Source organism: Anopheles funestus, chromosome 2RL (genome assembly GCF_943734845.2).
Source record: "Anopheles funestus chromosome 2RL, idAnoFuneDA-416_04, whole genome shotgun sequence".
In the NCBI taxonomy this organism is placed as follows: domain Eukaryota; kingdom Metazoa; phylum Arthropoda; class Insecta; order Diptera; family Culicidae; genus Anopheles; species Anopheles funestus.
Window position 1 is genome coordinate 49,004,541 of NC_064598.1, and position 23,757 is coordinate 49,028,297.

Here is a 23,757-nt window from a genome sequence, read left to right on the forward strand (position 1 = left end):
AAGACGTAATTGTGTGTCCTAATATCTACGCGAACAATATTTTTAAACTGCAAACGTTACATCCAGTTGTCAACGAACCCTGCCTTTCGAAAAGGCACAATCCGGAAAGGCTTAATGCAAATGTCAATTTTTGAAAAAACGAACCGTCCTCATATCATCGTGCTAAAAAAAAACAAAGAAAATACATGTGTAAACGAAAATCTTTCGCGTACCAAGCAACGGTTGTGCATCGTCCTACAAAGAATATGCAATTTTGCTTCGAAACATTGCAGTGATGCATCTCGCTAGTGTAATTGGAACGGTTTGGTGAAAAGTAAACAATCAAGCGTGTGCTGTAAAAAGACAAACCGAAGCTTTAAATCACCTAACCTCACAACAACACAAGTAGCGGTCGACGCAGTCTCAGTGTGATGTAGGACAGCAAAGCGTCGTAACGGATTTTATCGCCTACAGCTAATTGCTTACATGTTTGGATAGAGGGAAAATAGTGTAACTTTTGTTGTTGTTTCCTAAACATTAAATGTAGTAACATTCTCCCACAGTAGGGAATTGTGCAGTTTTCAGAGAAAGAAAGAGAGTGAAAGAGACAGTGATCGACTAGTTCGTTGCTTTGATGTGAGCAAACAAGGTGTGAAATTGGTTTTTGTGAAGAAATAAAAACCAGCACAAGATTGTGGTTGAGAAAAGAATCATGAAATCTCCACTTCCATTACCGGAGCTATTTGAGGAGGATGAATTTTCGTTCACCTTCAAGAAGGTGTGTGTGTGTGTGTGGCTGCTACACCAACGGCTACTCCGTTTGCGTAGGTGTGTCTGTTTTGTGCAGGTTTAATACATGTTTGTTCCTTCTCCTTGTTGCAGCCTCGCGGACTGAATGATGCGTTTCATCGGCGAAGACCACCAAAGCTAGTGCATCCGTTCAATCGCAGCATTAACGCATCAGTCGCTAATGCGATCTCGTTCATCGATGATAGTCGAACGGAGTTAAGCACATTGTACAACAGGAATATACCGGATACATACTACGAACAGTGCTTCGAACAGCTGACAAAGGTGGGCGAAGGTTCATTCGGAGAGGTATTCAAAGTGCGAAGCCGTGTCGATGGCCGGCTTTACGCGGTGAAAAAATCCAAAGCCTACTTCCGTAGCACGCAGTGTCGGGAACTGTGCCTGGAAGAGGTACGCCGATACGAGCAGTTTTCCGACCATGAGAACTGTGTCAAATTGTACCTGGCATGGGAACAGGAGGACAGGCTGTACATGCAGATGGAGCTGTGCCGTGAGAATCTGGAGGTGTATGCACGGGAACAGCAACAGCTACCGGACGAGCGGATTTGGTCGATCATGTTGGATCTGTTGCTCGCCCTAAAAAGCTTGCACGATCGCAACCTTATCCATTTGGACATCAAACTGGATAACATTCTTGTCACGGACGATGGTACCTGCAAGCTGGCCGATTTTGGAATTGTGTTTGATTTGACAAAAAGCAATCCGCGGTACGCGACCGAAGGCGATTCGCGCTACATGGCACCGGAGCTGATGGAGGGCAAGTACACGAAGGCGGCCGATATTTTCAGCCTCGGGATAGCCACACTGGAGCTGGCCTGCAATCTGGAGCTTCCGGCAAATGGGCGTTTGTGGCAGCGTTTGCGCAGCGGTCAACCACTGCCGGAAAATTTGGCGTGCAATATTTCGCCCTCGCTGAAAGCCATCATCCATAGCATGATGCATCCAGTGCCGGACGAACGGCCCACGGTTGATATGCTACTGAAGCATCCAATCGTGCACAAAGTATACGAAGCGCGAAAGCGGCGACGCGTTTGGGGGCGTATGAAATCCTACCTCCACCGGAAGCTATCCAGCCTGAGCGGGTTTTTCATGCTTGTGGTGATGTGGTTGGTGGCGTGCTTTCGACTACAGCATCGAAAAGAATCGCCGGGAGGAGCCAAATCACCAAAGGCTAGCAAAACCAACATTGGTTACAATCGTTCGCATCTGCTATTTGGCAACTGTTCTCGAACTGCTTGCGCAGTGTCCCAAGATCTGTTACAAAATCAGAGCTCAAGTCTGTTGGCGGGAGGCATCCACGAGGATGAGGTGGATGTAGATTTGAACAGAACCGGGTTCGATAGCAGCACCTGTACGGCTGCTGGCGATGATACGGACTGTGATCGTACGGCGGGCACTAATGGTGGCGCAGAGAAGGAAAGTGTACAAATTACCCCCACATTGAACAACTCCATGCCACCGACCCGCACACCGACGGTACGGATTGTTAACTCAACGCCCCTGAACCACGACCATCTACAGTATCAACACCACCTGCCGTATCATCCAAATTCGCATAGTCACTCTGGATCGCGGCATACGAGTCGCGTATTCTGTTCGCCTTTTCGCATTTTATGGTAAGTTTAATTATTCCGTCTGTTAAAAAAAAATACAAAAAGAACACTTTAATAGATAATTATTCTCCGACCAGGTTCGAGGACGATGCGAACGATCTGTCGATACTGAACGATACACACCGGAACTCGAAAGCGATTTCCTCTAGCTCACCACCACTTAATGATAGTGATAATGATTTTCGTCCACTTGGATCGCCCTCGCACGATCTGAGTGTATCGTCCGGGCAGGCCGAAGATGCGCCAGGGAATTACGTCACTGCATCGTCATCCATCGGTGGTAGCGGACAATCGATTACGAGCACTCCAAACAGTTCCTTATTCAAAATAATAAGAACAAGCAACATGGCCAACGGTCTAGCTGCTGCTGCTTCATCAGGCTGTGATACTGCACTGTCCACGGGATATTCGTCGTTTCTTATTAAGAAAAAATTACGCTTTAACGCTGAAGATGATGATTCCGACTGAGGTCGGTGGTTTCTTCCTACCCTATATCTGTACACAATGTACGTGTACGATCAACGAGCGTCTTTAAAACAAAAACAAAACAACGTGGTAAGTAGCTCTATGGTATATGGAGCATAATTTGATGGATTGGTTTTTTTTATACGTGTACAAATTCCGTTACAGCCGTGGTTTGATCAACACCCAGAAACAATCGAATCGCAACTAATCAAGATCAGATCTCAGTGCTTAGGGGCCAAACGTTAACCAAAAGAAATAGCTCTCTTTCTATCTCTCTTGCTCTGCTGGTTTGCTTCTCGTCAACCATTCTATTATTGTTTTATTATTGAGCAAATAACGTTAAAATCGGTGTAATATGATAGTATGTGAAAGTTTTTAAATTCTGTATCTCAATACAACCTAAATCGTGAATGCACTAGAGTGCATTTCATCAACACACACTAAAACGCAATTGGGCGTAAAACCAATGTGATATCATATGTAAAAAAAAATTGTATAACTATTCCCCATTTCTTCCTTTAATTCCGTACACCGTGATGCGCTAACATTGTGTACAGCATCGTACTAAACCGTACAGAAAGCACACAGCCCGTTGGTGAAGATTTTAATTTCCTACTACGATCACACGTTTGTATCGAAATGGTGTTGTCGCGAACCTAAAACAAAACAAAACACGTGCGCGCATTCAAAATGCTGCTGCATGTCATCGTAAGGAGTTTAGGTCACATAACGGTAAACAAAATCTAGTTAACACAGGCAACAATTATGCTAGTTCATAAAGGAAGATACAATAGGTTCCAACTGCAGCCAAACATAGCGCCCGGGTACAAGAATACGCTTGTACTAATTTGGCCTAGCTACTAATGGCACGCTTTCCTAGTTGTGATTTAGCTATTCATTTACGGGGGTTTTTGCATGTGGATAGATTCATTAGGGAGTAGTATACAAGCATAATCGCTCAACTTCATTAGTCAATATTTTTAAAATCCATTCCAAAGGCAACATACATACAGTCTGCGAGACATACGGAAGAGGGTAGAAAATGTACTTTTGGGAGCAAAATAAAAGGATGATCGGAATAAAGTCAATTAGTAGTAAAAGGATATGATAAACAGCTGTAAAATAAACAAATCTGTACTAATCTGCCACATAAAAAAACTGACCTAATAATTCGTCACCCAGATTAATGCTTGTTAGAATCAAATTTGATTTTATTTTTTTACGCAATTTACAACGGCAAGAATTACTACAACAAAAGATTCAAGACAATAAAAATATCAACACTGATTGGCAGTCCCGTTCGGTTAATTATACTCATAAATCCGCACTACGCCGTTAGCTCCTTAATGACGGCACCGGCAATAACGAGCCGCTGAATCTCGGACGTTCCTTCGTAAATTTCTGTGATTCTTGCATCCCGATAGTGCCTCTCGGCTGGCATGTCCGATACATATCCCATGCCGCCGAGCACCTGAATCGCCTGATGTGCACAGAACGTAGCCGCCTCCGACGCTGCCAACTTGGCCTGTGCCGCTTCCTTTGTAAACGGTTTTTTATTATCCTTCAACCATGCGGCCCTCCACGTCAGTAAACGTGCTGACTCGAGTCGTGTGGACATGTCGGCTATTTTCGTCTGGATGGCCTGCAGCTTCGAGATCGGTTTGCCAAATGCGATGCGCTTATTGGCATAATCGACGGCACACTCGAGTGATGCTTGGGCAATACCTAACGCTTGGCTCGCAATACCTATCCGGCCAGCATCTAGCGTTTGCATCGCGATTTTAAACCCGAATCCCGGTTCACCGAGTAAATTTTCCTTCGGAATGGCACAGTCTTCAAAGATTAACGAACATGTTGACGACCCGCGTATGCCCAGCTTGTCCTCTTTCTTGCCCAGAGAAAACCCGGGCGTATCCTTTGGCACTATGAACGCTGAAATGCCCTTGTGTTTCAGTGATTTGTCCGTGGTGGCAAATACGACGGCCGCGCCAGCTTCGTACCCATTCGTAATCCAGCATTTGGTTCCGTTTAGTACCCAGTGGTCGCCTTTCAATGTGGCCATGGTTGATGCGGCACCCGCATCTGATCCATTGCCCGGTTCGGATAATGCAAAGCAACCCACTCGCGTGCCATCGGTGTAACCGACGACGTATTTTTGCTTTTGGTCCTCGTTTCCAAAATGCGTTAGTGGTCCCAAATACAGTGAATTGTTCACCGACATGATAACACCTGCCGTTGCACAGCCGCGTGATATTTCTTCCATTGCGATAGCGTATGCAAGATAATCCAATCCAGTACCTCCGTAATCTTCTTTCACCGATACCGCCATCAGCCCCAGTTCTCCCATCTTGCGTATTTGTTCTGCCGGATAAAGATGCTCCCGGTCGAACCGAGCCGCATTCGGTACCAACTCATTGTCCGCAAAATCACGGCACGTTTTCTGTAGCATCTGATGCGTATCCGAAAGTGCAGATAAGCTGGCTATCGAACGTGAACCAACGTTACCGGTAACACGGTGTCCTGCAAATACGGCGAAAACATTAACCGGTACGTTCAAAGGTCAAGGTCCACAAAGTACAACTAGTGTAGGGGATGTTTTTATCATGGAGAGAGATGAACAAACAGCATCCCGAAAGAATGTGGTTCAACTTACCTATTTTAGAAGCGATACGTAAAGCGAACATTTTGAAGGTAGTGCTGAGGTAGCTTTGGGTTGTACTTTTTGCTTAATGAATGAAATTTATTCGTGGTTGAAATGCAAATTAACTCAAAGTAGAAACAGAAGGACTTTGATCAAACCGCGCTTGTTTTGATTATCTTCTCACTGCTGCAATGTTGATTGGACTGTCAACTGGAATGCAAATGTTTTACTGCAGTTTCAAATTTCAAACTTAACCTTTTTTTTGCTTACTATCGTAACAAAGGAATTAAACTAACTAAATTTGAATTTATTTGCAACTTAACGTATTTTTAACATCACTCAAATCTTATCGCATTTGCTGTACTTCCGACTTGGATGAGCTACCACAGTCCGAACATTGAACAACACTCTGGGCTATGAATTCGATCAACGTGCGCGTAGGTCGTCCGGCCATGCCGCGCCGAATGTACGGGAAGTCGGTTCCTTTTGTTTTCATCACGTTTAGCGCATCAATATGCATCCATTTGCCGCACGGCAAGAATTCACGCAAAAATGCGGCCGCCTTGCAACTATTCGCCCCTTCGCCCAATCCCATATTCTGCACATCGACGTGCTCTGCGGAGCAGATTTGCTGAGTGTAGTAATCCCACAGCGGCAGACGCCATACACGATCCCCAGTGTGAATGCTAGCATTCTGTATTCGCTGCCACAGATCTTCTGAGTTTGTAAATACAGCGGCGCACACCTTTCCGAACGCCTCGATAGTCGCCTTAGAGATAGTTGATACGTCCACGATGTACTTGGGGCCAAAGTGTTCAGCGTACAGCAACGCATCTACCAGTGCCAACGGTGCCTCATTGCTCGTCTTCACAATCTCAATGCTTTTGCCGTTTTTGACCGTTATGACATCGCCCGGTTTCATTGCATTACATCCGATCATGTTTTCGCAGAGTGGAATCAGTGCCCGTATGTTGACGGGCAGTTTCAGTGCGGCAACCGCCCGACAGGCGGCTACGACACAGGCCGCACCTGTCATATCCGCTCGCATGTCCGTCAGCGCTTCCAGCGGCTTTAGACAGATGCCACCGCTGTCGAAAGTGTTGCCCTGGCCGATCAGTATTACCGGACGTTCCTTCGTGTCGGTTCCATAGTAGCTTAGTTCGAGAAATATCGGAGGCTCACACGAACCCTTTGCCACCGTCAGGAAGGAAGTCATCTCCTCGTTCTCCGCCCATCCGCGAACCTTCACTTCCACATTTACGCCAGAATTACACAGTATCTGGACGACATTCTGTGCAAATGTAGTCGGGGTCATCAAATTCGATGGCGTTTCCTGCAGCTGTCGGGCAAGATTTTGAGCTTCGGCCTTCGCCAATCCAATGCGCCATCCATTGGAATCGCAGGGTAGTTCGGGTTCGTAGTACAGCTGGAGCTGTGGAATAAATGTTCGTTGGTCTGGACTGCGCAGTTCCTGATTAACCCACAGTCCCATATGGGCTCCTTCTGCAGCTGACTCAGCGTGACCAAAATCTTCCACATAGATACGGCTGGTTTCCAACTGCTGTAGTTCCTGGCAACCACGAGCGGCTGCTATGCGGATAGCCTCCTTTGATATATCCATTTTCTCTACATCATCGTAACCAAGACATTCACTGCCAAGACCGCAAACGGCCACGGCGGAATATGTAGGCTCTAGATTGTACAGAATTCGGACCTCTCCCCGTTTAGGCATAGGTCCGGCCAACCGCAAAAGCTCTAGCAGTCGTCCACTGGTGTATGACTGAAACATTAACGAAGACGGTAGTATCCGACATTTTTTGTTTTACTCAAGTCAACTTACCTCATTATATTTGGCCGCCGTAGGCGTGAGTACGCCTATGTCCAGACGATCATTTTCATCCGCATACACACCTAGGACGAGGCCACGAGAAGCCGGATTCGAACATTGTTCCGTAATTTTTCCTTTATGCTGTATGTATCGAGAGGCCTGATACTGAAGCGATTTAAACGACGATGGCCGCAGAATTTGTCTCAATGCTCCGAAGGACATTTTTTCCTCTTCTCTATTTGGTCGATTCCAGAAGAAAAAATCTCGAAAAAAAATTTCCAATGAGTTACGGTCCGATCTCTACGAAAGACTAGAATCAAATGTTCACAACCTGAGCTAATTGAGTACGAAACGATTTGCCCAAAGTGTACTGTGATGTATCTTGCAAACCGCTTATTTCTCTTTTCATAATATTCGAAGTTTTCCCTACATTCACAATGCAAGATGATAAAGATTACGTACACTGGTAAAACAGTTGGCGTTTTTTTGCAGCTAAACTTGTCCAAAAACCGCCACCCTCACCGATCCGGAGAACTGGACTGGAAAGACAGGCAATGGGAAGCACTTCAACCCGATGGTATAAGCGCATGCCGACGAAGCCGTTTTATGTCAGTTGTTCGCACGAATGAAAAATGGGAAAACTCAGAAGAACGAAGAGGAATGCAGTTTTGGGAAGTGTTTTTGTTGCCATTCCACCCACAAGTAAGAGCATCTGTGTAAGAAAAATCGATAAATTTATTTGTAAATACAGTGTGACGATAACGATAATGGTGCGTGTGCATGAATCATTCAACTGCACGATTTAAAACAAAGTCGAATCAAGTGCAGGGCACAAATAAAAGTGTGTTTGCTTTTGCTGGCCTACGAATGGCCTGTCCGAGGAATGTGATTGCTACTGGAAAGCCGTAAAATTTACAATCCATCAATAGTCGAAACGTCGGCACTCGCGGTCAGTGTACCAATCCGTCGAGTGTGATAAAATGTGGCCCTGTTCAGCACCACCCACAAATTCGATAGATTTTGTGAAATCGTAAGCGGGCGTTTACTACGAACGAAAAAAAAACGAAACGTTAGTGCATTAAAGTGCGCCGTACGTCATCGCATGCCAAGGTGTAATGAAATTTGTGTCGTAGTTCCAATTGCGTTGCTCTGATATATGTTGTAATATCGGTTTTCGGAACACGACCCGGCCACAGTTGCATAAGAAACAAAAGAATAAAAAAAAGGCGACCAACCCAGTACTACGATAACACGGCAAAATCGTCGATGGAAGTTTGTGCTAACGTGTACAAAAGGCTTGCATTCAATTTGCACCCCGTGTTGGATCTTTCACAGCAGACTAACCCGGCCAGGCATACGTCCAACGATTGGAGATGAGCTGATAAAGGCAGTCTGCGTATGTTTATGATAATGTAAGTAAAAATACTGCAAATTTTCCGTGCCATGCACGATACATTTATTATTTGTAGGGCGTACCAGGAAGAAGATGGGGCGTGCATTGCTTAACACGAGTTGTAAATGTTACACAAACACATACATACAAACCGATGGCTGATAAGACGGAAACGATAAAGCGAGGAAGATAATGTCCTCCACAAGAATGGAACGTTGGAATTCTACGCGGCCAAAGAATGTGTCATTCTAGTGCGCTTAATAGCGCGGAAAGTGTAAAAGTAAACTTTCCCTTTTCGAACCATCCACTCGGTTGCACTTCGATGACATCAGTGTATACACTGATCGCATCATACTGGTGTGGTTTAGTATCACAAAAAGAAGCAATTACAAAAGGAGCCCCAGTTGGTCTTTCCTGCCGTTTGATAGTACTTCCCTCCGACTAAACGGTAGCCCGAAACAATTCAAGGCCTTTCCATTTTAAACATTCCTGAACGAAATGGTGTTAAAATAACAAAAAAAAAAGTTAAGACATTTGGAATAGTAGTACCGTGAAAACACGTTAGACGGGGCCTCATACAAACAAACATACAAACAGTTCGCATTATTGTCCCCTGTTAGTCCGTCCGAGGTACGACATACGATGCACACGGCTTAACACGGTATACCCGACAGCACCAAATGTGTATCTGTGACCGCGACACTTACCAACAAATGTGCTGGACGGTGACAACGGCCCGGTTGACCGCTGTAATGCAGTATGGGGTGGTACTATGTAAATATAAACTTACCATCCCCATCGGGAGAACACCCTTTTCCTGCCCGCAACGGTTACGGCCTAAGGCACGCATACCAACAACATATTTGCTTTGCATTTCGCGTTATTCGTGCCGGACTGACCAAATATAAGCAACAAACTCATACTCTTGCTCTCCACGCTTCTCTCCAGGTCTGGGACAAAAGAAAAAAAAAATATGTCTCCTTATTTTCAACAGTCAGCACTACTCCGCAGCCATCAATCGTGATTCAGATTGATTTGCATAATGTAAGCCGCCCAAAAACAATGCCAAACCACTTGTTGGAACGTTGGAAAAAAAGGGGTGAAATTGTAGCTGCAAACGATACGAAAATATGATGGCTCTGATTAACGTACCAGGTCAGATTAGTTATTGTTCGTTTAATATTATTTTTAAATCAAGGGAGTCGTTCTTTTGTTTGTTTTATAAAATACATATCGTAAGCAATACGGCCAGGCCGTTCTTTATGAATAAAAAAAAAAATACATATCGTACTTACTATAAAAAATAATCACCGAGCTATACCGATCAGATGCTTAACTAATTCCCTCTGCATACGTTAATCCCTTGAGTATGTCTGTCACTATCACGCAATGTCCTCCTTTGTTGTACCTTTTGGTATGTCGGAGTCACTGTTGCTTACGTACAGATTACAACGTTCAAGTGATTTGTAACACTACAGTAAATCCCAACAGTGCAGGTCTGCACGGTACTAGTGAATCACTGCACTATCACGTTGATAGTGGGACACGAATAGATAAGATCTCACGCACACCTTATAGTGCTTTGGTTGTTTGCTTTTTTGATTTTTTTACGATAAACAGCGATAAATGTGCCATGATTCCATTATAAAGTGGTCGTTAACATAATATAATTTGTTTTTGTTTAAATAAAACATATTCTGATCGATATGCAAGTTTGTAAATCAAACGTTAACTTCATTCAGCTAACGGGGAAAATTGTGTGTTAAAAAGAGATAATGAGTTGATTGAGATGTCTAACGCATGAAATTCAATTTTTTCTAACAAAAGTTCTATTTTTACACTCATCTAGAGCATTTATAAAATGCTTTAAAAGGCCAATATTTTACAAATCCTTTCTTTTACGGTGGAAAAAATGACCAAAATGAATACATTATGTGAAACTGTGCGTGAAAAGCCATTCTTAAATTATCTTATGACATTCTTTAACACAAGTTGAACATTTTTACTTGATAAAAAGGGATTTGTTTTGAAAAAGGTGTATTTTTGTGTATGCAACTTCATACGATGGGAGTGGTAAAGAGCGATGAAAATAGTAGCAGCAAAAAACAACTGCAGACCATAAAAGAAACAATCGATTTAAGGCGATTTTCCTCGATTCGATTCGATAGTGCCCGCAATTGAAATAACCTTCGGTTTCGGACAAATAGTATATTCCGTCCCAATTAGAATGCACAACTTCTCCTCTTTTTAACTCGTCCACTTCGATGGCGTTGGACGGTTATATGAAACTCACACGATCAGTACGAATTAATTAATTTACCAACACGAGCAAAATCGACGATCGTTGACGGTTGAAATCCGCTTGTAGTGATCGCGCAGTAGTTCACAGTTGTGGGTGGGCTGGGTGTACACGCGCATGATGTTCACAGCCAAGCCAGTTAGTCCAACCTTTGGGTGCGTTTTTACATACGCACGAGTATTTCCAATTTTGCACTTGTTCGTCTGTCATTCACTGTGATGCGTTGTGTAGTACGTTGTTGGTGGCTTGTTTATTAGCGACGATTTCGTTGAGGAGGTCTTTTTATAGAGAGACGGTCAGTTATGCTAATTTTACCCGATCGGCAATTGTTTCACACTTACTCAGCCTTCTCCCTTACGGGGGGACCTATGATTTTCGTACGAGAGACAATCTTGCAAAGTTGTTGTTATTGTTTGTACCGAACACGTGGCAAACAGTTTTTAGATTTGTTCACTAACCTTTTCTGCAGCTGCTAAACGGCGCTTTAGAGCTATAAAATGTTTTTGGCCAGTGTATCGGCACCCATCGGAAGATGGATGGTGAATCTTTCATTGGACCGGAAAGCGTGGTACGCAGGCATGTGTATATGTGTACGCTACTTCGTCCACTTGACTGCGTTCCGTTACTTGACGTACTTACTTGGGAAGCTTAAATTTGCGCATCGCTGCTTGGCTGGCGGAATGGAGACGGTAGACGAAAACGATTAGAAATGGTCCCACTGAGAAGAAACGTTCCTCCACAGCACACCTTCCGTTGGGTGGAAAACCATAGCCAACGCCACCACCACCCAGCAGCCGTTATTTTGTGCGAATAATTAGGGCACGGTCTGTCTGTGCCGGTGTGTTGTTAAATCGATTGTGAACATTTCCGATCCGGGTATGAGCGTGTACAGTGTGTGACGAGTTTTTTGCATTTTTGGTAACGTAATGCGAGTGGCCAACTCGTTATTGGTTTGTTTTACTTACTTACTTACATATTTACCAAGTGTCATATTGTCCAATGTCGCCCGCAGTTATATGTTCTACTTTATCAAACTTTCATAGCATGCACAACAGACTGTCTGGTATCATTTTCATTGCATTACAATACGCTAGATTTAATCCAGTCATGGTTCTAGAGTCACGGATTCTAGAGAGCTAGAATCAAGTTGAATAGATGGCAGTAAAAAAAAACATCTTCCCGGGGCTCCAGTTCTTTGTTGGTAAAACAATTAAGTTGACCATTACCAATCGAACTTCCAAAATGAAATTTTATATCAAAAGTACAGGAAGATCCCCGAGGTATACATATATCTTCTTCTTTTGTGACACTAACATCTCTTGGCCTGCCACTTTTGGACTTTTCCCATGCATAATTTACCCTTGAGTAGGATAGTTAATCCTGCGTATGACGGTATAGTCCTGATGGAGTTTAAAAAATATGTTTGCAAAATTTGTTTTCTAAAAGAGTCAGCTGAAATGCAACATACAATAACAAGTATAAAGTTTCAAGTACATATAAATGATATTGCTCCCCAATTCACCATAAGTGGAAATTCACTTGAATAGTATACTTCTACTTGAATAGTATATCTCGGGGGCTACTTGAATAACCAAAGGGCCCAAAATGGTCATATTGAAAATGACTGTCATAACGCCAATGTATTATTACGTCTCTTCTGGTTCAATTTCTATTGTACTGCTAGAAATTGGTAGGGACTTTGACTTTCTCACACAGCAAGACAAGTACCGAATATCATCCTCATCGATTCCCCTAAAAAGGTCTGGATGAGAAAAAGGATAGAATTTTATACCGGTTCTGTCGTATGGACCGACCAGCACCGCTAGCACGCTACCAACGCTTCCTGCTTCAAAAAAGTTAAGATAAAACTGCTAATCCATCAATAAAATGAAACTTGAAAAAAGGTAGACCAAACCCTATATTGATATAACTCAGAAGAAAAAAAATCAGAAAATCTTATCTTGGATAGCAGACAATTTTATTTGATTTTTATGGATATTATTTCATCAAAATTACATCCAATGCATGTATCATGTTTTTTTGTATCTATTTAATAACGAAACGAAACGTTTTCCTTTTAGCCAGCGATCGTGCTAACGATATAAAACACACTGTTGCATACTACTTTAAGCTTTAATTTTACGCATCTCAAACGCGATGGCGTCTCAAATTCCGAAACCCCTTGTACTGGTGCGAAGATGTGCTGGTGTGGTGAAGGTAAATGTTTACCCAGTGTAACCAAATGCACAACGAGCACATTTTCTTCATTCGCCAACAGAATCGGTTCCCCTCGCGCTATGTAACGTAGTTTCCAGCCGAAAAGCATCAATTCCGAAGCTCGTTCCACTTTTGATTTCTCTTAAGTCAATCACACTAAACGAATGAACCCTTCCGAGGGCACATTTCGTTTGCGATCTTCCAAGCAAAAGGGTTCCGTTTCCGCACACATCTCTAAGCTACCGAGATGTGCCTATGTGCCGGATATTTTGTCCAACTTGTGAGTAGGATGATGGTCGTCAATTGAAACTAATGAACTTTATGCGCAATGGACATGATGATGGAACGTTTTTTTTTTAGCTTTCCTAAGTGTTGTTGTTTTGTTGTTTAATGGCAAAAAAACGATATATTATCCGGACTCCGCAGTAGTAAACTAAGCGAAACTAATCGAATGCTCTGGCACAGTCATGGTTAATCTAAATATGACTTCATTTAGTAAGTCCAGTCCAGTTGCTGACACCAAAAGATTTTATTTAATTTTTACGACTATACGTTCGTAACTCGTAATGTATAAATCCCTTCTAGTCCCACCAAATGGGAACCAAGAGACCCTTTCTGGCCGTTAGTCCTGATTCGGTCACCGTTCAAGTTGCTTTTCCGTGCTTTGATCACGATCGTTTTCGCACAATATTTTCGTATTTGACCCGTTTCTTACTCCATTTGGTCAAATTCAAATGGAAATTCGATCCATATTTTTCTTGTGTTTTCTAACTTCTTTTTGGGTTGCAACTTTGTAAAAATGACTTAACATCGTATTATGATCGATCTTTAGTTCGTGGACAATGCTAAGATCACTAGATTTTATCGATGATTTTGGCATGTAAATCATTTTCCAATGATAAAGCCGATAAATCCTCCTAAAAATGCATGTCTATAGGCGAAGTTTCTTTTTTTCTTCTACGGAATAGGTTAACAATGGGAACTGATGTTCCTGTTCTGCCGGATGTATGTCAGTAAGGGAGCAGGATATTTAAAGCCATTAACTGTTCTATTTCCAGGGCGCAAAAGACCCTTGGCATTTCGACCGGAGAGGAACTAAAAACTTCCCGACTTAAGCTCCCCTGTCATCTCTAACCTCGCACGAACCTAGCCGCCTTAGAACACGCGGTCTAGCGGCACTGGTGGTTTTGTCGGGTATCTAATTTGATGTTTTATATTTAGAACACGTTCGCTATTACGGGGCAAGTTCCTGCCTAGCGCAATGCCTAGTTTTCGCCAACTACTCGATCGGGAAATCTATTTCCTCCATCCTACTGCAAGCGGATATTTCCATTCCACGGATGAGATCTTAGGCGATACCCACCCCAAAAAACCACAACCTACGACACGCAACCCCTAACAAATGTACCAAAAATAAATCCTATTCCTGTTAAAATAGACGTACCGAATGTTGGGTTTACCTTAAGAAACGATCAATACTTCGATCGCAAACCAAGCAGCAGCATTTCAATAGCCCCGTACACATCAACTCCACAAACGCAGTACAGTACGTGCAGTTGAGTGAGTAGCACTCAAATCACACTTTGTCGTTTCAAAACGTTCTTCCTCGACGGTAGTAAGTTTAAGGGAGATATCAGTTTTACTTTCTTTGCAGCGCTGCTTTCGACTGCAGACAGTAAGACTTTCACTTTAAACCGTGGTGAGTTTGGAAAATGCATAATAGCACGTGAGAATTTTCCTCTTAACGATCTGTTGTTTAGGTTCGGGTTTCGGTTGAGAGGAGTTTGCGCGATTGTGTTGTGACAAGTAAAAAGTCGCCTCAAAAATGAATGCAATCCAAGTGAGCTGGGTTTTGCAAATTATGAAATATCCAGCCTGTGCCCTATGTTCCATCCAAGTAGATCGTGAAAGCGATGTGAATGAACTTTGTCGTTTGTGTTGACAATGCTTACGATAATGCGATCATGTATTTTTTTTTCTCGTCTATTTCTTCCTTAGAGTGTGTGTTTTATGTTATCATACCTCAACATATCACCGAAGATATTCAAATCTACAGAATTACTTCTAACGACGAACGTACCGAAGCGAGTTAGCGATATAGCAGCACAAAACGCCGGTTATGGCAACCATCGCAATGGCAGCGTCTCCAACGTCGAACAGCAGTGCCTCGACGACGTCCATGTCGCTGTTGCAACGTCAATCCAGCAAGAACGCTGACACCGTATCGGTTTGTTCGACCACCAGTGCCTTCTCAACGTGTCCCGATCGGCACGGCTTCTACGGTGGCAATCAATTCTCAGAGAAACCGAAAAAGGAAACCCTGACGCGCGAGCAGATTATCGCACGGGAAAAGAAATGGATCCACATGACGTCGCATTGGGCGGAGTACATGAACACTAACTACAAAAAGGTACAGTAACGTAACATTCCAACAGCAAACCGAATGTTCTAGATCTAATACCATTTGGTGGCATAATTTTTGTTGGTTTTTAGGTTAGGGAACGCTGCAGGAAGGGAATCCCGGATGCACTACGACAGAAGGCATGGTTTCTGCTAACGGGTGCCAATCATCTTATGGCCAAGTTTCCCGACTTGTATCCCCATCTACTGGAGGAATCAGGCAATCCGCAGATTATTGATGAAATTCGTAAGGATCAGCATCGTCAATTTCCACACCACGAAATGTTCATCGACGACGACAAGCCGGGACAGAAGGAGCTATTTAACGTGCTGAAAGCGTACTCGATATACAACCCGACGGTCGGATACTGTCAGGCACAGGCGCCAATCGCTGCCTTCCTGCTGATGCAGCTTCCGGCCGAACAGGCGTTTTGGTGCTTCGTCGCTATTTGTGACAAGTACGTTCCGTGACATACAATCTATCGCAATGTATCAAACAGGAATCACCTATTCCTTCACATGTTCACATCTTTCAGATATCTAGAGAACTACTTCACACCCGGCCTGGAGATGTTGCAGCGCGACGCCGGTATGCTGAATCGGTTGCTAAAGAAAACATCACCAGCCGCCTACCGGCATCTTCAGAAGCACAACGTAGATCCACTGTTGTACATGACCGACTGGTTCCTGTGCGCCATGACCCGTACGTTACCCTGGGACACACTGCTACGTGTTTGGGATTGCTTTCTATGTGAAGGTGTGCGGATATTTTTCAAAGTGGCACTTGTCATCATCGGAGCGACGCTCGGACCACAGAAGGTACGCGCGCAGTGTAATGGGTTGTGTGAAACGTTGGCCGTTCTTCGATCACCACCGAAGAAGTTTCTCGAGGAGGATTTCATCATGCACCACATCTTTCGGTTAAACATCACGATCGAAGACTTCCATCGGGAACACAAGAAGCAGGAGATGCTGCACCGAAAAGCGAAGCTAGAACAACAAAAGGCAGCACAGCAACAGAACGGTGGATCTACCCACCGTCCCGGCAGGAGCACGTAGCCTGACCGGACAACCGTATCGAGATGTGCAGCTAGTCCTGGGAGGATTCAGCTTGATGCAATTTGCTATTTATCCAACACGTCCTCCAGATTATCCATACGAAGCACTATAATAGGAACCGCCTACATCTGTCGGTCTTTGCAATGAAAGGCGCTATTCGTCTCACTGTTTTCTTCCATTACAGCGTGAAAATGGTATCATTAAAACGTTCGATAATAGCATAAGAAATAATATATATATTAAAAAAAAAGATGCTAGTTACATAAGATTTGCGACAAAACACGGCACCAAAATTAAACATCGGAAAAAAAGATTAAAAAGTTCGAAAACCAACACTAGCATGGCGCAACCAGCGTTTTGCTCCGTTACGTCCGTCTAACGGTCACCTGATGTGAAGATGATTTCACTCAAAATGAAGTGAATTTAATGGACACTACATAGGTAAAAACCCCGGCACACTCGTTGCATCGCAGATTGATAGTACAATTTTATATCTATTTAGAGAAGGAACGTAACGTGACAAAATCGTATTCTAAACACACAGTCCAGATAGTGTTAGGCGTTAGTTATTAACACGATACGAAACGAAGACTTATGGAACAAAGGAGAATTATTCAAACCTCTGCTACTCAGAGATCGAGAGAATATCGAGAATCGAAGGTACTTTTCCTTCTTCATTCCACCATAAGATCGTAAGGAATCGTTTTCAATCGCAAGTTGTTTAATCGCGGATGTTTAATATGCTCTGTTGGAGCGCCGTGTCGTGCGGCATTGGTTGTTCTTTAAATGAAAGCAAAAGGATTATATGCATCAGCAAACACATCATTTATATCAACATCGATTTACTAGCCAATTTGTAGTATATAAATGAGGAAACAGAATGCGCGCCACCGTGCGCACATGTTGATTATATTCGTTTCTATATCGTAAATGGCAACGTATTTGAGAATTCTCACCGTTTAGCAAATCGCACAAAGCAAGGAAACGTGTACCACGCGTATGTAATCATACTTTTCTACTATTTCGCATTATTGATGGAGCTCTGTAGGTTAGCAAAGAATAACAATATCCTAACAACAGGACTTAAACCGATTCGAAGCAGTTAAACACAACAAACAATTTCAATTATGGTGCCTTTCTTTCCTTCACGTGTACATAGAATGGTTTAGTTTCGCACGTGCCAGCACAGCTTCTGTATTGTACCAGGTGGGCATGGAAAGCAAACCACGAACCATCATCATGTTTAAGTGTATGCGTCCAGTGTTTGGTGAACCTATTTAAGTTTAGCCTGTTCCGGGGTTTTCATTAATCTTTCATTCTTTACGAATGGGATATTGTTTACGATGCAAAAATACTACAATTGCGTATGAAAAATTTGATTTACAGGTGTATTATGCGTAAATAGAATATATCAAATAGTTCAGGCACGCGATTATCTCCAACAGATTATGGCTACGTTTACCATCCGGAGTAGCACATCGTGAATTCTGAGTTGTAAAATTTTATAATACATTTATAGTTATCTATTGATGTGAGTTTAAACGTGCAATCATTCATTATCACTGTTGAGGCATTATGTTGTAAACGTATTCGGTGGTATAATATTATGAATTTGTTAAAATTAAAATTTAATTTAAATTTATTCACATTCAATTAGCTTCCTCCCATGTTATTTATTACACGCAATCAACCTGCATAATCAAATAAAGAGGCAGCTCGTGTATTTCCCACGCGCAGAAACTTAATTTACGCGCGTTCTATTAAGTTTGTGTTTCCGATGTTTGAAAGATAGACAGTATCGTAAACACAAAATAGGAAACCTTGCAAACCTGTCGCTGTTGTGTTGATATCGTTTATCAAACAAGAGAACAACATTTCTGCTAACTTACAATAAAAAAAACACATAAATTTTGAAAATAAAACGTCATTTCTGTTTAATACAATCCAAAGCTTAACTTTCTTAAGTAATTTATCGGCTGCAGAATATTCGATAGCACAACAAGGTAGTTCAACACTGAATTGTTGTCTAAATGGCATGCTTCTTTTTCACCTTTCACTTCAACTCCAGCCTAAAAAGCCTATTATTGTTAAATATTTTGACTGCTGTTATCTTTTGGAATTGTTCGGACAATTTTGTTAAAGATATGTGTTTTAACTACATATTTATTTCCCTATTTTATTAATCTCTTCCAGGTTTAGCTACGAGTTCCGTTACTTTTTCTGCACACAAAGCACTAAACTAACGACGGGGTAGAATTTAATCGGTAGTGTACGCAACTTTTTTTTGTATTTTGATTCTGTTGCTGTTACTATACTGCGACGTTGCTGATGCAATGTTAATGATGCACTTTTTTTAACGCACCATAGATGTACCATCCATCGAATAAGTTTCGCTTTTCTAGACAATTGTGGCAATGTTTCCTCTCAAAAGTTTTCAAAACGTGCCAGACCGCCTTCGGAAGTACGCTTCGGTACTATTGAGGACTAATTTCTAACGTTTATTAATCGATTCATCTTACTTATCGTGTGTACACCTGTTCAAATGGCAGCCAACATTCGTGTAAGATAACTACGGAATAGGCCGCCATGGTATGAAGCTAGGAAAGGAAGATATACAACCGTTGTAAGGCTCCCAAAATCAGCGTGCGCTCTAACGCGTTAAGAAATTTCTTTGTTTTATGAATTTCAAAAAATTAAAAAATCATATTAATTCTGTATAACTGTGTCCATTTATTCGGCATGATGTTTTTTTTTTATAAAGAATTATGCACTATACTAATGAATGATCGTATAAATCATGAAGTGAAATTTGCATGATCATGAAGTGCAATTTTACTCATTTATGGTACAGATATGAAACGGACAACAGATCATACACCGAAAGAAAGACAAAACGTTTCTACTGACACGGTTATACTTACGAGAGAACACGATGAATGATGAACCTAGTAATACCCTCAGGTTACACCCGGGGCGGTCACCTTAGATCTGTTAATTTCTAGAACATTGCAGTGGATTGGCTAGCCTTTCTTATATAGCTTTACTCATCAATTTTAGCTTGTCCTTTAGCAGTTTTCGCAGCTCCTTTACCTCCGTCAGAGCGTTCTCCGCAATAGTCAATTGTATGGAAGAGGCATACTTGGGATTTAGCGACATCCGCTCGATGGCGGCCGACAGGGTATCTTCGACAACGGGCGGCTTCCAGGAAGCTGCGATGGTAATTAAATGAAACGAAACAAATTAACAAAGTTGCTGAAGGTGCACGGGTGTGTTCGTTTGACTTACCGAGCACAAGGTCCATTTCGTTGATTCGTTGTTTCAAATCTCGGAGCACCTTCGTAACCAGCACGAGACGCTCCCTTTCGGGAACAACTGCCATCGGTGTTCCGGCACCCTCACTGATGACACTATTTGCAGCGTTCTGCCCACTGCTATCGATGGACTGCCCCTTTTTAACCTTCTTTCCCGCGTTTGGCTGAGTTTGCGATGCAGGTGCATGCAGATACTTATCGTAGCACACTGTCAGCACGAACACCATCAGTGAGATCATCTGCAAAACAAAAAGAGTCATGTCGTTATGGTGATCGTAAAGCCGTTAGCAATTCAAGCGACACAACTGGATGATAATTCGCTTACCTCGATACAAGCATTCACGAGCTCGTGCGTCATCTTCCAATGCCACAGCAAATCTGCAGACGCGTGGTATGTTTCGATAGTACGCTTCATCGTCTCAAATACGGCTGTTACGTCGCTGGAACACATATCAGCTGCCTCGGTAAGGCGCTCGATGCTGTGACCCTTCCATAGATCAAGCACAAAGTCGGCCAGATGTGTGAAGAAGCGATCGTACGGAAGGCTCAGGTAAAGATGTAGGCGCGAAGGCAGCAGATTGACTAGATACCGACCGCTGATCGGTACGTGCTGTTTATTTCGAATATCCGCCGTTACCGCAACCCATTCGTCACGCAGCTGCTGGGCCATCGTGCATTCTATCGTTGTTCGGCTGAGATACAACTCCACCAACGAGAACACCATTCGCGACAGTCCGGAACGTAACCGCAGCAAATCGTAATCCTGCTCATAGCTAAGCTTTTGCAAACGGTCCCGACGTTCCTCCAGCGTAGCACCAACGGGTTTCGAGCGGAATGGTACAGATTCCTTCTCCTCGCACGTACCATTATTCGTCAGCTGCTTCACATCATCGTCATCGCCGGGCGGGTCCCAACAGACGAAGATGGTGAGATCTCGATTGTCGTGCAGCTTGTCCCACCGAATGCGATCCTCGTGCGGTTTCCGACGTGTTTGCCGGTATGCCGCCAGCAACTGTGACAGGGTGCCCCCGGAACTGACGACCATCAGTAGTAACGTTTCGACGGTCACTAGCATAAAGTGATAGCTATTGGCAAGCCTGCTACGAAAGTCAACGATTTCGACCAGCTTCGAGAACGTGCCGAAGTTGTAAAGTGCCTTCGGGAACTCGGAATTGGCGTCGTTGTCGTTTAGAAAAAAGTAGAGCGTACACTCGTAGGTCACTTTGGCCAGCGCTGGAAAGCCGGCGTTTGCCAGCTGGGCACAGTGCAGGTAGCCGAGCGAATCGAGCTGAATGTGCTTAATGTCTAGTGCTTCATAGGCGCTTTGAGCTGCTTGCGTGAGTCCGAGCCGATGGTACAGCTGCAGGGCTAACAGTTTGCCGTGAAAATTGTTGACACTGTTTGCTAGCAGATGGTTCAACAGGCACAAAGCTTCGATAGCCGGTTCGGAGCGTTGCATTCGCCAGGCACGTTCGTACATGATTTGCGCTAAAACAAAACAATTCAAACTTCGTTAAAATATATGTGCTACCGAATATAGCATAATACAAAGAATCTATCTAATCTGTGTGTTCTACGTCGACATACCAGCTAGCAACGCGTACGCATCCGAGGGTCCCATGTCGGTCACGAGTAGACCCTGTCCATACGCATTATACCCGTGTTCGTAGTGAAGGCTAAGCGAGGTGTAGATGGCGTGCAGCAGTTCCTCGCTAACGATGGCATGCGCTCCACTGTACCTTGCTATCTGTAGCGTGCATATGTGTCGTTGCATTTGTTCTTTCTACAATTCGGAATCAAGAAAACGGAAATCATTTGAATGCAAATTTACGTGCGCGCACTTCGAGTGCAGCCGGATACTCCGATACTAACACTAGCCGGAAGCGTTGCTGAGCTGAGCCCGAGACCATTCATTAGTTTGGTCGCGAGAGCTCTTCGCTCGGGGGCCGGTTTGACAAACTCGAGAAATAGCTTCATATCGAGCGCACAGCACGGTTTGTCCGCAAACAGTTCGAAGTACTCCGCCAACATATCGGACATCTTGCCGAACAGCTGTTCATCTGCGTACTGCAGTTCAACCATACGACGGTTCAGTTCCAAACGGGCTAGGTATGGGCCGCGGAACTTTTTCGGTTGTGCTTCGATAATCTACAAAAAGGAAATAGTTTAAATATATTTGAACAAAATCGAACCGACGTTGATCCTCACATTGATCAACGCATAACAACTTACGTCGCATAAGAATTCGTGACACATCTCAACCGTGTAATCAGCACCGTCCGGATTGTCTCCCGCTTTTATCAGCTCGAACGTCGAATTGATGTAGTCTTGATAATAGTCCCAACGATCTTGCCTACGTCGAAGAAAGGAAAGGCACCATAAAGCAATATGCGAGAAAGCCCTGAAATCTGATCCATGCTTACTCTTGTAGCAACAGCTCTTTAAGCAATCGGTTCAACTCGCCCCATTTGTTAAGCTGCTTTAACAAATCAATCTTCAGATAAACAGGTGCACCTGGATACAGCTTTTGGCACAAAGCACCCTGTAGGAACTCGTACGCTTCATCGTACTTGTGCTGTTCCTGCAGAATCTGCAAGTACAGTTGCGCTTCTTGTGCTCCCTCTAGTTTGTTCTCTGCAATAAACTTGTCCACCATGCGCTGGGCGAGAGCAAGCAACAGTTGCGCCTTCGGCGTGTTTTGCGCTTCCGGGCCCCGGAGTGCCTGCAGCACCACACTCATGACGGCCCAAAAATAGTAGGAGTTGCGTGGCCGCAATTTGTACAACTGCAGCGCGACCGTCTGCAGCGCCTTAAAGTCGTCAATGCGCATGTAGGCGATGAACAGCTGCGAAAGAAGCTCCTCACTGCCCGGCACCTGACGCACGGCGTTGCTGAACAGCGTGCAGATTTTGTCCAGCCGCTGCGTTTCCTTATAGCACAAGGTAAGCGCATGCAGCGTAGTCGCCTCGATCGGTTGCTCCTCTTCGAGGGCAGCAATAAGTGGAGCGCTGTCCTCCGTACGGCCGAGCCGTTGATATGCCCAGGCTTTCAGTGCTCGGGCACACTGTAGGGTGGGCTTCTTCTTCAGCATCTTGTCAACATCCTGTAGTGCCTTTTTGTAGTTCCCGATTTCGATCGATTCTAAAAATAGTATCGGACAATTAGTAGATCGTGCATTGGGTGTGTGGATCGGGCGGTTTCTAAGAATGGAATGATACAAAGTTAAGCAACAAAAGCACACGATAGAATGAGAAAGTGAAGATTCTTGACGAGATCGATCATGCCGGCCGGTAACTATTCGTTGTAACCTGTTACATCAGTCTTGCAATATAGGTGTTTTGTTTTTTAACACTTTAACTATCAAGTGAACGAAATGCATTGCACAATCAGTACTTAACCGACCACGGTCTTTCGGTACAATTTTATGCTGCACCGAAATCTCGAAACTGACCATCGCAGACTGTGTCTACCGTGTGAGTACTGATGATGCCATGAGGAAACCAGAAGAATTCTTTACATACCCCAGATTGGCCGTAGTTTCCTTTCGTACGCTAGATCCTCTTGCTGCATCGTGTCGAAAATTGCTTCAGTAATGCAAAATGTGCTATTAGATGCTTGTAAGTGAATGTTTTCGTTCACAAATTCCTTCCCTAAACTCCCTAAAACGTACTTGCGCTCTGCACACACATATGCACACAAATAGGTATTTTGACAATCGGATGAAAATTACTTTTTTTCGAAG

At 43.6% G+C, this 23,757-nt stretch overlaps 5 protein-coding genes across 6 annotated transcripts; 2 read left to right on the top strand and 3 right to left on the bottom strand.

The window, feature by feature from the left end:
- Positions 1–166: 166 nt before the first annotated feature.
- On the top strand, positions 167–3,997 carry LOC125761221 (membrane-associated tyrosine- and threonine-specific cdc2-inhibitory kinase). Its single transcript, XM_049422152.1, has 4 exons — positions 167–757; positions 862–2,405; positions 2,480–2,957; positions 3,033–3,997. Exons 1-3 carry the CDS (start codon positions 692–694, stop codon positions 2,868–2,870), a joined length of 2,001 nt encoding a protein of 666 aa, XP_049278109.1. The 5' UTR covers positions 167–691; the 3' UTR covers positions 2,871–2,957; positions 3,033–3,997.
- A 53-nt stretch (positions 3,998–4,050) lies between these two features.
- On the bottom strand, positions 4,051–5,699 carry LOC125761232 (short-chain specific acyl-CoA dehydrogenase, mitochondrial). Its single transcript, XM_049422169.1, has 2 exons — positions 5,521–5,699; positions 4,051–5,387 (listed from the first exon to the last, which is right to left on the bottom strand). The coding sequence occupies exons 1-2, from the start codon at positions 5,549–5,551 to the stop codon at positions 4,195–4,197; spliced, it is 1,224 nt and encodes a 407-aa protein (XP_049278126.1). The 5' UTR covers positions 5,552–5,699; the 3' UTR covers positions 4,051–4,194.
- A 95-nt stretch (positions 5,700–5,794) lies between these two features.
- Positions 5,795–7,804, bottom strand: LOC125761223 (cytosol aminopeptidase-like). Its single transcript, XM_049422156.1, has 2 exons — positions 7,349–7,804; positions 5,795–7,288 (listed from the first exon to the last, which is right to left on the bottom strand). Exons 1-2 carry the CDS (start codon positions 7,556–7,558, stop codon positions 5,855–5,857), a joined length of 1,644 nt encoding a protein of 547 aa, XP_049278113.1. The 5' UTR covers positions 7,559–7,804; the 3' UTR covers positions 5,795–5,854.
- A 125-nt stretch (positions 7,805–7,929) lies between these two features.
- LOC125761233 (TBC1 domain family member whacked) lies at positions 7,930–18,647 on the top strand. 2 transcript variants are annotated; one of them, XM_049422170.1, is made up of 4 exons: positions 7,930–8,748; positions 15,244–15,655; positions 15,739–16,103; positions 16,182–18,647. In XM_049422170.1, exons 2-4 carry the CDS (start codon positions 15,365–15,367, stop codon positions 16,702–16,704), a joined length of 1,179 nt encoding a protein of 392 aa, XP_049278127.1. In that variant the 5' UTR covers positions 7,930–8,748; positions 15,244–15,364; the 3' UTR covers positions 16,705–18,647. The 2 variants fall into 2 exon arrangements, with proteins under 2 accessions (XP_049278127.1, XP_049278128.1); XM_049422171.1 differs by lacking the exon at positions 7,930–8,748 and adding an exon at positions 13,939–14,944.
- A 763-nt stretch (positions 18,648–19,410) lies between these two features.
- On the bottom strand, positions 19,411–23,752 carry LOC125761214 (phagocyte signaling-impaired protein). Its single transcript, XM_049422141.1, has 8 exons — positions 23,537–23,752; positions 22,439–23,156; positions 22,248–22,368; positions 21,888–22,163; positions 21,603–21,798; positions 20,341–21,503; positions 19,990–20,254; positions 19,411–19,913 (listed from the first exon to the last, which is right to left on the bottom strand). The coding sequence occupies exons 1-8, from the start codon at positions 23,583–23,585 to the stop codon at positions 19,735–19,737; spliced, it is 2,967 nt and encodes a 988-aa protein (XP_049278098.1). The 5' UTR covers positions 23,586–23,752; the 3' UTR covers positions 19,411–19,734.
- Positions 23,753–23,757: the final 5 nt, after the last annotated feature.

Coding starts and splice junctions, on each gene's coding strand:
- LOC125761221 (XM_049422152.1), top strand. CDS start 692: ATGAAATCTCCACTTCCATTACCGGAGCTATTTGAGGAGGATGAATTT. Junction 758..861: donor TTTCGTTCACCTTCAAGAAG/GTGTGTGTGTGT, acceptor TCCTTGTTGCAG/CCTCGCGGACTGAATGATGC. Junction 2,406..2,479: donor TCGCCTTTTCGCATTTTATG/GTAAGTTTAATT, acceptor TTCTCCGACCAG/GTTCGAGGACGATGCGAACG.
- LOC125761232 (XM_049422169.1), bottom strand. CDS start 5,551: ATGTTCGCTTTACGTATCGCTTCTAAAATAG. Junction 5,388..5,520: donor ACGTATCGCTTCTAAAATAG/GTAAGTTGAACC, acceptor CCGTATTTGCAG/GACACCGTGTTACCGGTAAC.
- LOC125761223 (XM_049422156.1), bottom strand. CDS start 7,558: ATGTCCTTCGGAGCATTGAGACAAATTCTGCGGCCATCGTCGTTTAAA. Junction 7,289..7,348: donor CGGCGGCCAAATATAATGAG/GTAAGTTGACTT, acceptor TTAATGTTTCAG/TCATACACCAGTGGACGACT.
- LOC125761233 (XM_049422170.1), top strand. CDS start 15,365: ATGGCAACCATCGCAATGGCAGCGTCTCCAACGTCGAACAGCAGTGCC. Junction 15,656..15,738: donor TGAACACTAACTACAAAAAG/GTACAGTAACGT, acceptor GTTGGTTTTTAG/GTTAGGGAACGCTGCAGGAA. Junction 16,104..16,181: donor TTCGTCGCTATTTGTGACAA/GTACGTTCCGTG, acceptor CACATCTTTCAG/ATATCTAGAGAACTACTTCA.
- LOC125761214 (XM_049422141.1), bottom strand. CDS start 23,585: ATGCAGCAAGAGGATCTAGCGTACGAAAGGAAACTACGGCCAATCTGG. Junction 21,799..21,887: donor CAGCAACGCTTCCGGCTAGT/GTTAGTATCGGA, acceptor TCCGAATTGTAG/AAAGAACAAATGCAACGACA. Junction 21,504..21,602: donor TGCGTACGCGTTGCTAGCTG/GTATGTCGACGT, acceptor GTTTTGTTTTAG/CGCAAATCATGTACGAACGT.